Here is an 11,607-nt window from a genome sequence, read left to right as displayed (position 1 = left end):
TTTCTTTTCCGGGGGGTGAATAGGAGTACATTTGGCAAGGTGGGAGGTTGCGTGTTATTTAACGACCTTGGGAGTATATACGGAGTATATAATTTGCCAGATATTCTTCACGTACAATGCTTCGATTTCTGTCATACTGTCAGGATCTGGAGGGTAGATTAATGACAATCAGAGTCTGACTTACCTTTCTTCACAAACTTGGCTCTCTCTATTCCTTTTCTGATCTCGGCCTCGTCCGTGATGCTCGCCTGGCTGGCAAAAGCGTGGTGCAGTCGTTCTCGGAAATATGAGTATCCAAGAGGATAGTCTCGACCGAGAAAGAGAAGCTCTATCCATGGTTCAATTCACCTCTTGTCAGTCCATCTGGAGGCTGTACTCTCGGTCTATCAACCGCTCATCCTACCTTTATAGATCTTCACCACCTGGTGTCTCAACGGGCTCATCCTGCCGAATGACTCTAGTATGACTATAGCCCTTTCAATGGCTGTCGTCAAAGTAAACGTCTGCTAGCGGCCGTTGCACCAGCCTGTTGCCACTATCCTGGTGTCTTCAACTTGGCCTTCTTGTTCTTTCGTCTGTCGTTGTCGTTCTTCCAACTTCGTCAACTTCAACGCCAACTGCCGCCCGGCAGGTCACGTGGACATCATCGGCCTTCGGCTTTAACGGCCGGTAAAACCAAAACAAGATATAAAGTCCAGAAGGCCAGAGGGGAATTTGATAGCTTGTGACAAGTTACAGAACACGTAGAGAGCAAGAAAACGACATGTCTTCACCGACGAACCTGGCGAGAAGGACGCTTCTGTCCCGCAAGGCTCTCAACCCGTCGTCTGTCTACACTATATCCGGCATCTCTTCGTCCAGCCGATGCCTCCATGGTATCCCTGTTTTATCCCGAGGATCTCACTCCCATGCCTCCCTGGGCAAGGCGTCTAATACCCGGTTCGACCCCAGGTGGCTGTCAAGGATAAAAACGCGGATTGGTAAATGTATTGCCTTTGGAATGAAGCAGGTACTGGTGCCTGTTGCCGGAGGGGTGCTGGAGGAGATAGCGCAGGACTGGAGAGAGCTGGTTGCAGGTAGCGAGGGATTCTTGACTGGGGAGAAGTACTGCGGTCTCCATAAGCATAATGTCGTATGGGGAGAGATGGTATAGTACTTCCTTTCCCCTTCTTCTTTGATACTGAAGTATGGATAGCTGATTGTAAGGTAACCTCTAGGATTCCATGGTAAGATACCTGTTCCTTCCTTTCGATGTTTTTGGAACATCCGAAGTGTGCATGCATTCTAATACTTGCATGATATGATATAATTCTATCTTCCTTTACTTTTTGATCTATACATATGGCTGAACTTTTCCCTAAAATATGTTCATCGGGAAATAGGGTATGTTATGAATGCAGAGCAAAGAATCACCAACAAACGTACAAAGCTAACATCTACAAAAACAGGCCATGTAAACAACGTCATGTACGTCCGATATGCAGAAACAGGCCGAATAAACTGGTCTCGCAACATCGCTCTCTACCACGATCCTGAAAACAGCGAACGATGGTCCCAGCTCGGCGGCTCAACGAGCATCGGCTACATATTGAAAAGTATCAAAGTGGACTTCAAATTTGTTAGTCTACCGCGTTCATCATATCATCTTACATCTACTAACATGCATTACCTAGCCCATGATGTTCCCCGACCAGATATGCGTATATCACAAACTAGCAAATGAACCACCCCTCCCAGGGGATCCGAACCCAGCGCCTTTTTCCAACTTACATCTCGACGTGATGATTCTGTCGGAAGCTAAGCAGAGACCTGCTGCTCGCTGCGAGGAGGATGTGGTGTTATATGACTACCGGATTGCAAAGAAGCTGACTTCGTTGCCTTCCTGGATGCTGGTGCAGTACAGGAAGCTGTGGGAAGCGCAGGAGATGGCGAAGAAGGAGAATAGAGCCAAGGTGCAGGATATTGAGAGGAGGGTGAGGGAGTTGGAGGTGGGTACGTGGGATAGAGAGGGCGCTGTTGAGAGTATGGGCTCCGCTGCTAGCAGTTAAGTTGTTATATAGATCTAGATATCTCGTTCGTCACAGTTGGATGTTGTCTATTTTAGAAAGTACATAGAACAGTACTAGCGCTCGATATACCTTTACAAATGCACAAATCTAAAGTATTAACTTATTTATTATATAATTGGCAACTGCTCTATAACCTCACCCTGTTTTGGAGCTACATATAAAGCCTGGTTCCCATGAGCGCTATGAGCCAAAGCAGCCGGAGACGGAGACGGAGAAGCCCCCGTTCCGAACGGCAAAAACTGCCGCATCCCATTTGCTGGGTACCGATACGTCCCCATCCCACCGCCAGCGGCCATGACTGTCCGATCATCCTCGATAATTGCAGCTCGCTCGACGTACCAGGGTGTAATTGGAATGCCGGTCGGAGTAAGTAATTGCATATGAATTCGAAGGCTTTCGCGAATTTCGACTTCAATCTCGACTCCGGCGGTGGTTTCAGTTGCGATTTCTACGGGTATATTTTGCTCTATACCAGTATATGTGAGCGGGTTATAGTTCAATCTATATAGATCAGATCTGAATATATTTTGAATATTACTCGCTTGATCGCTTGCGATTTCGACATCAATGAAGAGGTTGGGGTCACCACCACATGCAGGAATTAGACGAAACCTCGCTGGTACCTAGTTGAAAGGTTAGCTTCACTTCTTTCTTCTGCTTTTCGGTAGAGGGGGGAGGGAGGTATGCATACCTTGGGTGCAAAGGCTCCTGGTAAGTAGCTGCTGTATATAGCTGACTGGGCCATTTGCATTTGGGCTTGGTGTTCGCGTTCTGCTAGGTCCTGAGCATTGGTAGAGGAGATGATGCGTTCGTGTTGAGCAGTTAGACGGTTAAGTCGGCTCTGGAGACGTTCTCTCTTCTGTATCGTAGATGCTAACTCCGCTTCAGAAGACGCAACGGCTCTGGCCATGTTGGATTTAGCAGTTTCTAGTTCCTGTTTGAGTGTCTTTAGCTTTGCGGTCTCGGCCTCAATTGCGGCCTTTCGAGTGCTCCATTCCTCCAGCTCGGCGCCCGGGCCCGGGGACTTTTCAAGGTTCTTAAGCTGCACTTCGATTGCGGCGGTTGCTTCTTCGGTTTGTCGGATGTTACGTTCAAGTTGAAGGGAGCGTTGCTTTTGGCGGCTCTCGTCTCCACCACTTTGTAGCCTGTGGGTCAAGCCGTCTAGTTCACGTTTGACTTTGGAAAGGTGAAGTTTATGGTTGTTTCTGGAGCGTTTGAGACGGGAACGGCGTTCGTTCAGTTTAGCTTCGGCATTAGCTATGGAGTTTTTGACAGTAGTGGATGGCGACGACGGCCGTAGAGATTGCTGTGGAGATAAAGCGACGGGGGGAGTAACGACTGTAGATCTGTTAATGAGAGGCTACTGGGTTGTATGAGTTGGCGGGTTTACCTTGATCTGTGACGTGAGCAGAGGGCGTCTTCACGCTCACAACACAAACTTCCTCGTTCGTATCGACACACACAAAGCTACATGTATATGTACAATCTGGCGCCAACCCAGAAATCTCACCTCTCCAGTGGACAAGCGCGGGTTCCTTGGAAGTATCCGAAACCTTAGAAAGCGTGACAGGAGCCCAATGCGCGCCGTTGACGCGGACATAAAACGGTCCGGCAGCGCCATACGCAGCACCTTCATTGACAGCGTCCTCACTGATGGAGAAGTCGTTTGCGGCAAACTCAATGCTCGAGGTATCCACGCCAGTAATCCAAATAAATGCATTATCGGGTGAGACGCCATCCAGATCATTTTCCGAAGTCGGGACATTGGGGGAGTACCAGTTACCATTCCGGGATCGTTCGTATTCTCGGGTGACAGTAAACTTTGTGCTGGCCAAAGCAGCCCAAAAAGGCTGTATCCTTCTCGCCTCGTTCGCTTGACGGCGTCTCTTCTTGGCAGTGGACACCCGTTCCCGTGTATCTTTTAAGCTAGAGCCTGATTGTGCGGGTTCAGATGAGATGCCAGAGGACAAGGCGGTAGATGGTTCCATTGATGAGATATCGGGTAAGGCTGGGGTTCCAGCAGAGGCATCCGTTGCCGACCGTTCACTGCTTTTGGCTCGAGGGGAAGACCTATTTTTGGCCATTGACCGTCGCGCCATAGCTGTTCCAGCCTGGGCCAAGATGTGCACTGCAAGAAGGCTTCCTATCCAGCTTGGGGGCGAAGAATTGTCCTGACGCCGGAACTCTGCGGGTATCAAATAGGAGTACTTTGCTACCGTTTCCGGAGAGAGAAGCTTTGCTGAAAACAAGTGACCTAATAGAAACGTCTGTATTCCTTCACTCCGTAGCAGGTGTACGATAAGGACCACGGAGACACAGAAGGTGTTGACGCCTCCAGTGTCCCCCGAACTGCCGGCACCCAGAGCAATAGCTACCTGGACATGTGCGAGGTCGATAGCAAAGTTCTTCGCCCAGTTCCACATAAACAGGCCCCACACAAGTAGACAGAAACCATCCATTGCGATCATTGTACTTAGCGAGGGTGTTCCGGCAGGTCCCTGGAAGATATCAAAGTTCGAGGTCAGGGTTCCGGTAGACACGCCGGCCGGTAGCATGAATGTCATGGAGGCGTAGAGAAATTGGACCAAGGTCAAGACGATGGGTGGCAGCTGTAGAAGGAGGATGAGAATGGCGATGGTATCGGAAGTAGGGCAGGCTTTGAGGATTGTCGAAGCAAGGACCAGCGGATTGACGCCCTTGCGGCCGGAATGGGCCTTTTTCACGGGTGGAACGACTCTGTCTGCTCGACGGGGGAAGGGTTCGTCACATCGATCTCCGGCCGGGACACCGTTGGCGGCCACGGACGAGTACATGGTGGCATGACCGTGAGCTTGAGGGTGGCCGTTCGGCATGGCAGCATCTCCTCCACCAACCAAGACGTGGCCGTTGCTTCCGTTGACCTGGGTAGTATTACTTCCACGTCCGTTAGTCTTCACACTGGCTGTACCATGCGTGCTCCCGATACCATGGCTGTTCGCCAGCTGTCCGTCTGCGTTTTGCGGAGTGGCCCTGGCGGGAGAAATGGACGGAGTAGAGGAGGCTGCGGCCGCGGAGGGAGTGGTGGATGGTGCTGTCAAAGGTGTAGTAGCGGTGGAGTTGGTAGGAGTAGGAGTATTGGCGGCCTGCTGGTGGCCGTTCGGGAGGCCGTTCAGATGGCCATTAGACTTCTGTTTGGCGAGTTTCTTCCCTGGCAAGGCACGGCCTGACTCGCTGCGCTGTCCGTGATGATTCTTCCTCGCCATGGATCAATCTTCCGGGGGCGCCAGGTCCTGTCAAAAGGGCCCAAATCCACTTTGGCGAGGGTCAGCCAGAGTGAAATGGGCGGCGAGTTCCTTAGGTTGTCGAGGGGCGTAATTGGCAGACTGGTGAGCCTTAGAGGGTGCCGGCCATCCTTTTATAGCAACAACAAAAAGGAAGAAAATAAAACGAGAGTGAGAGAGAGTAAGAATCAGAGTAAAAGCAGCGGCAGAAGAGACGACAAGAAAAAAAGGCTGGCCCTGCGCTCGTTTCGGATTTCACAAGATGCTTTTTTCTCTTTGGCTCGGCGGCGCGCTTGAAGTGAAAAAAAAAAAAAAAGGTGACTGCTTACTAAGGACACGGGCCAATAGTGCATCCTTATTTGCTTAGTCACGCCAGCCGCAGACCTTATTTTGACTCAGATATAAAAGAGAAAGAAAGAAGATAACAAAGACTTTGGGAAGACTCTTTCACCGAGCAGCTTCTCCCCCTCTGCTGAGCTCTGCATAGCAAGTTATACCGTCGTGGCAGAGTGTGTGAGGGATGACACGGCCTGCAAGACTTCGCCCGCTTCACAAGGCAGGGAAGTAATTATCCGGTGCAAATCAGACGGATGCGCCGGACAGGGGCAAGCGCTTCTCTCTTACCCGCTTCTCTTCTCTCTCTCTTCATCTTCTATTGTCTTGTCTTTGTCTTGGCTTCGTCTTCTACTCTACCTACTCTTCCCCTTCTTCTCTACTTCTCTTCCTCTTCTCATCTTTTCTCCCCGCGATCCTTGAAGAAAAACTAGAAAAGCTTAGGCTCCTTGGCGGATCTGCGTCACGTGGATCCACTCGATCTTGTTAGGTAAGCTGAAGATACTCAACATAGCACAGACACTACAAGCATTATACATGAAAGCAGGGTAGAAGAATCGACAGCGAGGCCGTGGAAAAATACTCCGCAACCTACATAGTATGACTGTATGACAATGATTGTGATCTCGCCTGGAGGAGTCTACGATAATGCCGTTCGATTCGAGATGATGTGTCTGTCTTCTCTCCCCACAAAATGCCATCTCCTCGGGTTCAGAGGTCGGGACTGCTCACATTCGGAGGCAGGCCCAAGCACGCACTACTATGTATACACTGCATGTATGGAGTACACTATATATGCAATACGCTGCAAGTATATATATATGTAGTACGTATCTTCCGGGGGTTGAAAATATCCACCAGTCATGGAGAAAACTTGGAAGAAGAAACATGCGAGAGACTAACTGCCTTTTATGGCTTATGCATCCCGTTTCTTTTCGTCCGCCTCATTTAAGGACTGCGTATTAGTTGTTGAGTTTGGAGTACGAAGTGCATAAGATCTTCTGGATGGCACTTTGTGCTCTGTATGATCGAATGTGTGTACCGGTTCAAAGCGTAATGAGCAGGTGGCGAGCGGTGTAATAGGGGTTTAATTACGGAGTACTTTAGTATGTATAGGCACAGCCAACGGTCTCTCTCAGGGATGATGCTGGCATTAAGTTATGGAAACATGGAACGCCCCTTAACTTTACTCCTTTTTTTTTCTCGCCTCTGAACCTTTGCAAGGGGAGTAGCCGTGATGAAGTCATCCCGACGGCAGGTGGAAATGCCTTATAAGTATAGACCGTACATAATATATATAACCAACCCAGTTCTTTGAACGCCAGTCCAGTCCCAATTAACAAAGAGATAAGACACTAATATACAACGACGCCTTTTTACTTGGAGAGCGTAGGAGCAGGCGAGATAGTATCACCCATTCCCCAAAACCTGGTGTCTGCGTAGGAAAGACATAATTCTCTCGCCGAGTGTACGGCGTCACCCTTCACACCCTGGTCGGAAAAGACATTCATCACTGTGCCGAAGACGACCACATGGTCCCCGACTCGTGTGCTCTGTGGCAGGTACTGACACTCGAATATGAATGGGAAGTGGGACCGTTGCGCCTTCGGATCTTCCTCTTGCCCATTAATCACCAGACGGGGTGGCTCCCCGCTCTGGACAGATGGTAGTGCCTTGACATCACCAGGTGCAGTAAACCGAAAGAACGGTACGTCCTGCCTGTTCACTTTCAAGGCCACATTTTCATATCCCTTTGAAAACTCCAATGCTAGCCTCGCCATATTCTCACTTGGAGATAGCAGGTGGACGAGGAACCGTGAAGAAGAACATATAGCGTTGTATGTCTCCGATGGGGTTTTCACGTTAAACGATATCACCGGCGCTGGGTTAAGTGTCACAGTGTTGAACGAAGAGACGGTCATTCCTCTGAATGCTGCATTGGGTGGAGAATGGGGCTCTGTCGAAGTAACAATTGCAACAGGATGAGGTACCAGTCGCATCAACCGGCGGACTTGGGTCTGAATACTCGACTCGGCGTCAAGGTCCCTGTCGCTCTTTGTAGTCGAGACGTCATCTTCTAGTTCAATTGGTTTGGTCTCGTTGGCATTCGATATGCGTGAGCTGGCTGTATATCTGATCTCAGACTGTGCTGCGCCATAACGGTCGATGTCAGGTCGCTTCCGTAGGTTCGGTGGAAGAACTGGACTGAGGGTATCGGAGATGCTTTCAACATGTTTCGAGACAATCGCTCGTATTATACCGCCGTAGTATCTCCTGCATGGGAGGGTATGGAATGGAGGAGTTGAGCTCGCTCGTAGGGCGGTGTTATAGGTAGCTTGAAGTATTGGGAACCTCTGGCACCATGGCCGAGCAAGGGAGAGCATCTTCCCTTTTAACCAGCTGCAAGAATCGTGTCTCGGTATCCGCATGCATCGTTCAGCTAGTTGAGCATCTCTCCCTCAGGCTTCTCCGGGTATTTAAAATGCTCATCATTTCTTGTTATCGACACTGAAAAAAAAGCCATACAAGAAAAAAAAAGCTGACATAATCAAAATCTGTAGCTTCGATCTCACAACCAAATCTTCAACTGTGATCAAATTTTATTGAAAACCAACGCCAACAAGCCATAAACCACCCAATTGATAGGGCTCAGTCCCTCCAAACTTCAAACCCGATTCATACCGCCTGAATAACAATGTCTTTCCACGCGCCCGTTCTTCGAGCGGGTTCAAAAGCCGCCTCACCATCAACAACATTCATTTGCACTCAGTGCAGAAACGCAACCCTTCTCCGTCGTCCTAAACGGCCATACACATTCACACAACTCATTGCCCTCTCCGACGGAAGCACATTTACCCACCGCACCACATCTCCTCAAGCTGTTTACCGATCTACACGCGACACCCGAAATGCACTTCTATGGAACCCCAGCAGTGAGAAATTGCTAAACCGCGAAGACGACGAGGCCGGTCGATTAGCTGCATTCAGAAGCAGGTACGGACGAGGATGGGATTCAGCAACAAAGGACTCTGCGGAAGACGTGGAGGCAGCTGAGGCTATTGCAAAGGCCGAAACTGGGACTGTAGCCGCGAAGGCACCTGGGAAAGAGAAAATCGTGGAGTCTGAGTTTGAAGATGAGGATGAAGATAACTTGTTGGATTTAATTAGTTCGTTTGGACAGGAAGACTCTTCGTCTGGATCGAAGAAGAAGTAGAAGTGGCGGAGTTACAAGATGTGATATGCCCGTTTTTCTGTATTTTACCCCCTATGGCATAAGTCAGGGTGAGAAGGATATTGTACTATATTATACACATTGGGAGGGACAATTTTACGGTGTTTGACCCGATTGTACTAGAAGACTTCATTTGTCATTATCGGTATCTACGACGTAGCGGGTAGATGTACATTCAATGAATATCTATCATAGTATTTATAACAACTACGTCCCCGTTTGATGTAGTTTATTTAAATGAGTAGTGAATATGGTGAACTGGTATCCATTGATATGTAATTTGGTAACTTACCACCCGATACTCAAATGATTTCCCATAAAACTCCTGTACTGACCAAACCAGATATAAGCAGTAGTAGCTAGCGTTAGGCATGATTCATTTCCAGACATTGCTTTAAACAAGGTAGGTTCATCGTGAACAAGAAAAGGATACGATATTAAATGCTCCGTATGGATATGTCTTTTTAAAAAGAAATAAAGGAAAATGGTATAATATCAAGATCAGCACCCTAATTCAAGCAGTGGGGAAAATTGCTAATTGTCCTGTATCAAGTTATTTAGGCCTCTTCTTGGTCTCTAGATGTACTGGCAACAGAAGTGTTGCTTTCAGAGGGCTGGTGGCCATGCCCATTACCTTCATGGGTTGGAGCAGCTCCAGACTGCTGAGGGCTTGGGTCTTCATCCGCATCGAGTTGGAGAAGGAATGTTTCCCATAATTCAATAAGCTAAGTAGGCGAGTCAGTATCGAAATTACGAAGATGTTGGCGGATAAGTACGAACCTCTTTCTGCGCCTCGACGGCACTCTCTAGGAAGGTCTCCACTCCTGACTTGAAATCCTCAACCTTTTCCCTTTCGAATCTCTCCAGTTCATTCCGCATCACTCTACCCAAATCCTCGAATAGTAATCGTGACTGGTGAACTCTCTTCTCGGCGTCTGCAACCTCTGCGTGTGCTTGATTCAGTCTGTCCTGCTGCGTTTTGCCCTGTCTTAGTAGCTTATCGCGTGTATTCTTCTTCTTCTGCAAGTCAGACTCTGCTGCATGCCACGAATGATATGATTTTTGGCGCTGAGTGAATGCCATTTTGACACTTCCAATGAGCCTAATATATTCGTCCATGGTAATTCCAAGGGTCAGAACGTCCTGTTGAGCCTGGCGTTCGTACAGCTCGCGAATGCGAAGTTGGACTTCGGCAAGGCCATCGAGAGGGCCGGAAAGGGCTGGAGAGAGTTCAACGCTTGCAAGCGAGTGAAGTGATGTAGAAAAATCGCTGGCTGCTTCTGCAAGATTTTTTCGTTGGGCCACTACAGTGTCGACGGCCTTCAGGAGAGATTTCAATTGAGTCTCAAGGGCGTCTAGGTAGATTTTTCGATCATGAAACCACTGGCTGGAGTCAGTATCAAAATCAAGAGGCAAGGAGGGGATTTATTAGAACGTACATCATCGTGTTCTATAAACTTCCCACCGCCACCAACAGATATGCCAAGCGAACTGAACATGCCCTTACTCTGCCCGAGATCAGGTTCACGATTCTCCTTGTTTTTCACGTCCATGGTAAATGATTCACTCTCTAGGAAGATCTTGAGGTCCCCGTCGTGTTGCAGTGTAGGATGAGCACTGATTTTGTTAAGCATACGCTCCAACGCAGCTCTCCTAGACTCAACGAAATTGGTATCAAATCTTCCTACAGCCTGTTTCTCAGGGGGAGGTGGAACGACGATTCCCGGGTTGTTGGAGTGTAACGAGTTATAAAGCCATAAAAAGTCTCTGTACCGCCTAGTAACCGTAAATTCAGGCCTTATATATGCCTTTGAAGTTGTCTACGTAAGATTCCAGTTAGCTTCATGAATATGCCATGCGGATTGTGGGCCAGGGAGAGAGCCGTTACCTTCGTCCTAACTTGATAGACAATATGGCTACTGGTGATATCCCCAACTTTATGCGGATCCCCGACAGTGATATAGAATGACGGTTTAGCCGCCTGCTCAACGCTGATACTCTGGTTTTGGCGTTTTGCACCGGCATCTATGGTTGACGACGCGGGTGCCGGCTGTACTGGAGGAGGTCCTTTAGCTCGCGCTGAAGGGCCGTCTTCATCGAGATCAACAGATTCCATCAGCCCCTTCACGCCAGCTGCGCTGGACGTCTGCGACGCTGAAGAAGCAGGCCGAGCATTCCGAGATGTGAACGACTCCTTGCGCGGAGGCGCAGGTCGTTGGTCCTGCGGCTGGGCATCTGCAACGGGGAACGAAGCTGTCTCGCCTAGAGGACCAAGAGGGTCGAGGACGTCCCCTGCTGGCTCTAGTTTGACTACCTGCGCGCTGACCTTACGGGGGGTTCGGGGGCCTCGCGCAGTGGGTGGTGACTGAGGGACTGTCAATGAGGCAGAGGACTGCTGGGCGGTTGGCTGGGTCTCCTTTGCTAGGGATAGTCAGCAATGCGGATCAATTCATATATACACAGGTACATAATAAGGCCATACCTGGCTCTTTACCATCGTTGGGTTTGGAGTGGGAGGGAATATCTGTCAGTCAAACGAGTCAGTATGTTCAACATCAAAGGGTAAATGGAGGTTTTTATAGTCAAACATACCGCCCCATGGGGAGTCACTGCCCTCCAAATCCATGGCCAGCAGGCTGCTCTGAAGATTGTACTTGTGACGGTATGAGGAGTGAGATTGCAATATCGAAGGAGTAGCAGGACTGAGGATGTC

At 49.1% G+C, this 11,607-nt stretch overlaps 6 protein-coding genes across 6 annotated transcripts; 2 read left to right on the top strand and 4 right to left on the bottom strand.

Annotated features, from left to right (window-relative positions):
- Nucleotides 1-54: 54 nt before the first annotated feature.
- On the bottom strand, nt 55-443 carry MCYG_01122 (conserved hypothetical protein; the record flags this gene model as incomplete). Its single annotated transcript, XM_002850972.1, has 3 exons — nt 55-146; nt 185-328; nt 404-443. The coding sequence occupies 3 exons, from the start codon at nt 441-443 to the stop codon at nt 55-57; spliced, it is 276 nt and encodes a 91-aa protein (XP_002851018.1).
- Nucleotides 444-763: 320 nt separating this feature from the next.
- MCYG_01121 (conserved hypothetical protein) lies at nt 764-2,048 on the top strand (the record flags this gene model as incomplete). Its single annotated transcript, XM_002850971.1, has 4 exons — nt 764-1,147; nt 1,218-1,273; nt 1,449-1,467; nt 1,674-2,048. 4 exons carry the CDS (start codon nt 764-766, stop codon nt 2,046-2,048), a joined length of 834 nt encoding a protein of 277 aa, XP_002851017.1.
- A 128-nt stretch (nt 2,049-2,176) lies between these two features.
- On the bottom strand, nt 2,177-5,311 carry MCYG_01120 (AcrB; the record flags this gene model as incomplete). The annotated part of the gene is made up of 3 exons (XM_002850970.1): nt 2,177-2,692; nt 2,761-3,407; nt 3,460-5,311. The coding sequence occupies 3 exons, from the start codon at nt 5,309-5,311 to the stop codon at nt 2,177-2,179; spliced, it is 3,015 nt and encodes a 1,004-aa protein (XP_002851016.1).
- A 1,727-nt stretch (nt 5,312-7,038) lies between these two features.
- On the bottom strand, nt 7,039-8,046 carry MCYG_01119 (putative oxidoreductase; the record flags this gene model as incomplete). Its single annotated transcript, XM_002850969.1, has 1 exon — nt 7,039-8,046. One exon carries the CDS (start codon nt 8,044-8,046, stop codon nt 7,039-7,041), a length of 1,008 nt encoding a protein of 335 aa, XP_002851015.1.
- A 311-nt stretch (nt 8,047-8,357) lies between these two features.
- MCYG_01118 (mitochondrial 54S ribosomal protein YmL36) lies at nt 8,358-8,930 on the top strand (the record flags this gene model as incomplete). Its single annotated transcript, XM_002850968.1, has 1 exon — nt 8,358-8,930. One exon carries the CDS (start codon nt 8,358-8,360, stop codon nt 8,874-8,876), a length of 519 nt encoding a protein of 172 aa, XP_002851014.1.
- Nucleotides 8,931-9,451: 521 nt separating this feature from the next.
- On the bottom strand, nt 9,452-11,520 carry MCYG_01117 (sorting nexin 3; the record flags this gene model as incomplete). The annotated part of the gene is made up of 6 exons (XM_002850967.1): nt 9,452-9,619; nt 9,675-10,214; nt 10,334-10,714; nt 10,783-11,315; nt 11,377-11,418; nt 11,487-11,520. 6 exons carry the CDS (start codon nt 11,518-11,520, stop codon nt 9,452-9,454), a joined length of 1,698 nt encoding a protein of 565 aa, XP_002851013.1.
- Between the last annotated feature and the right edge of the window lie 87 nt (nt 11,521-11,607).

Source organism: Microsporum canis, genomic scaffold (assembly GCF_000151145.1).
Source record: "Microsporum canis CBS 113480 supercont1.1 genomic scaffold, whole genome shotgun sequence".
Taxonomy (NCBI): domain Eukaryota; kingdom Fungi; phylum Ascomycota; class Eurotiomycetes; order Onygenales; family Arthrodermataceae; genus Microsporum; species Microsporum canis.
This window is presented reverse-complemented; position numbering and strand designations above follow the sequence as displayed.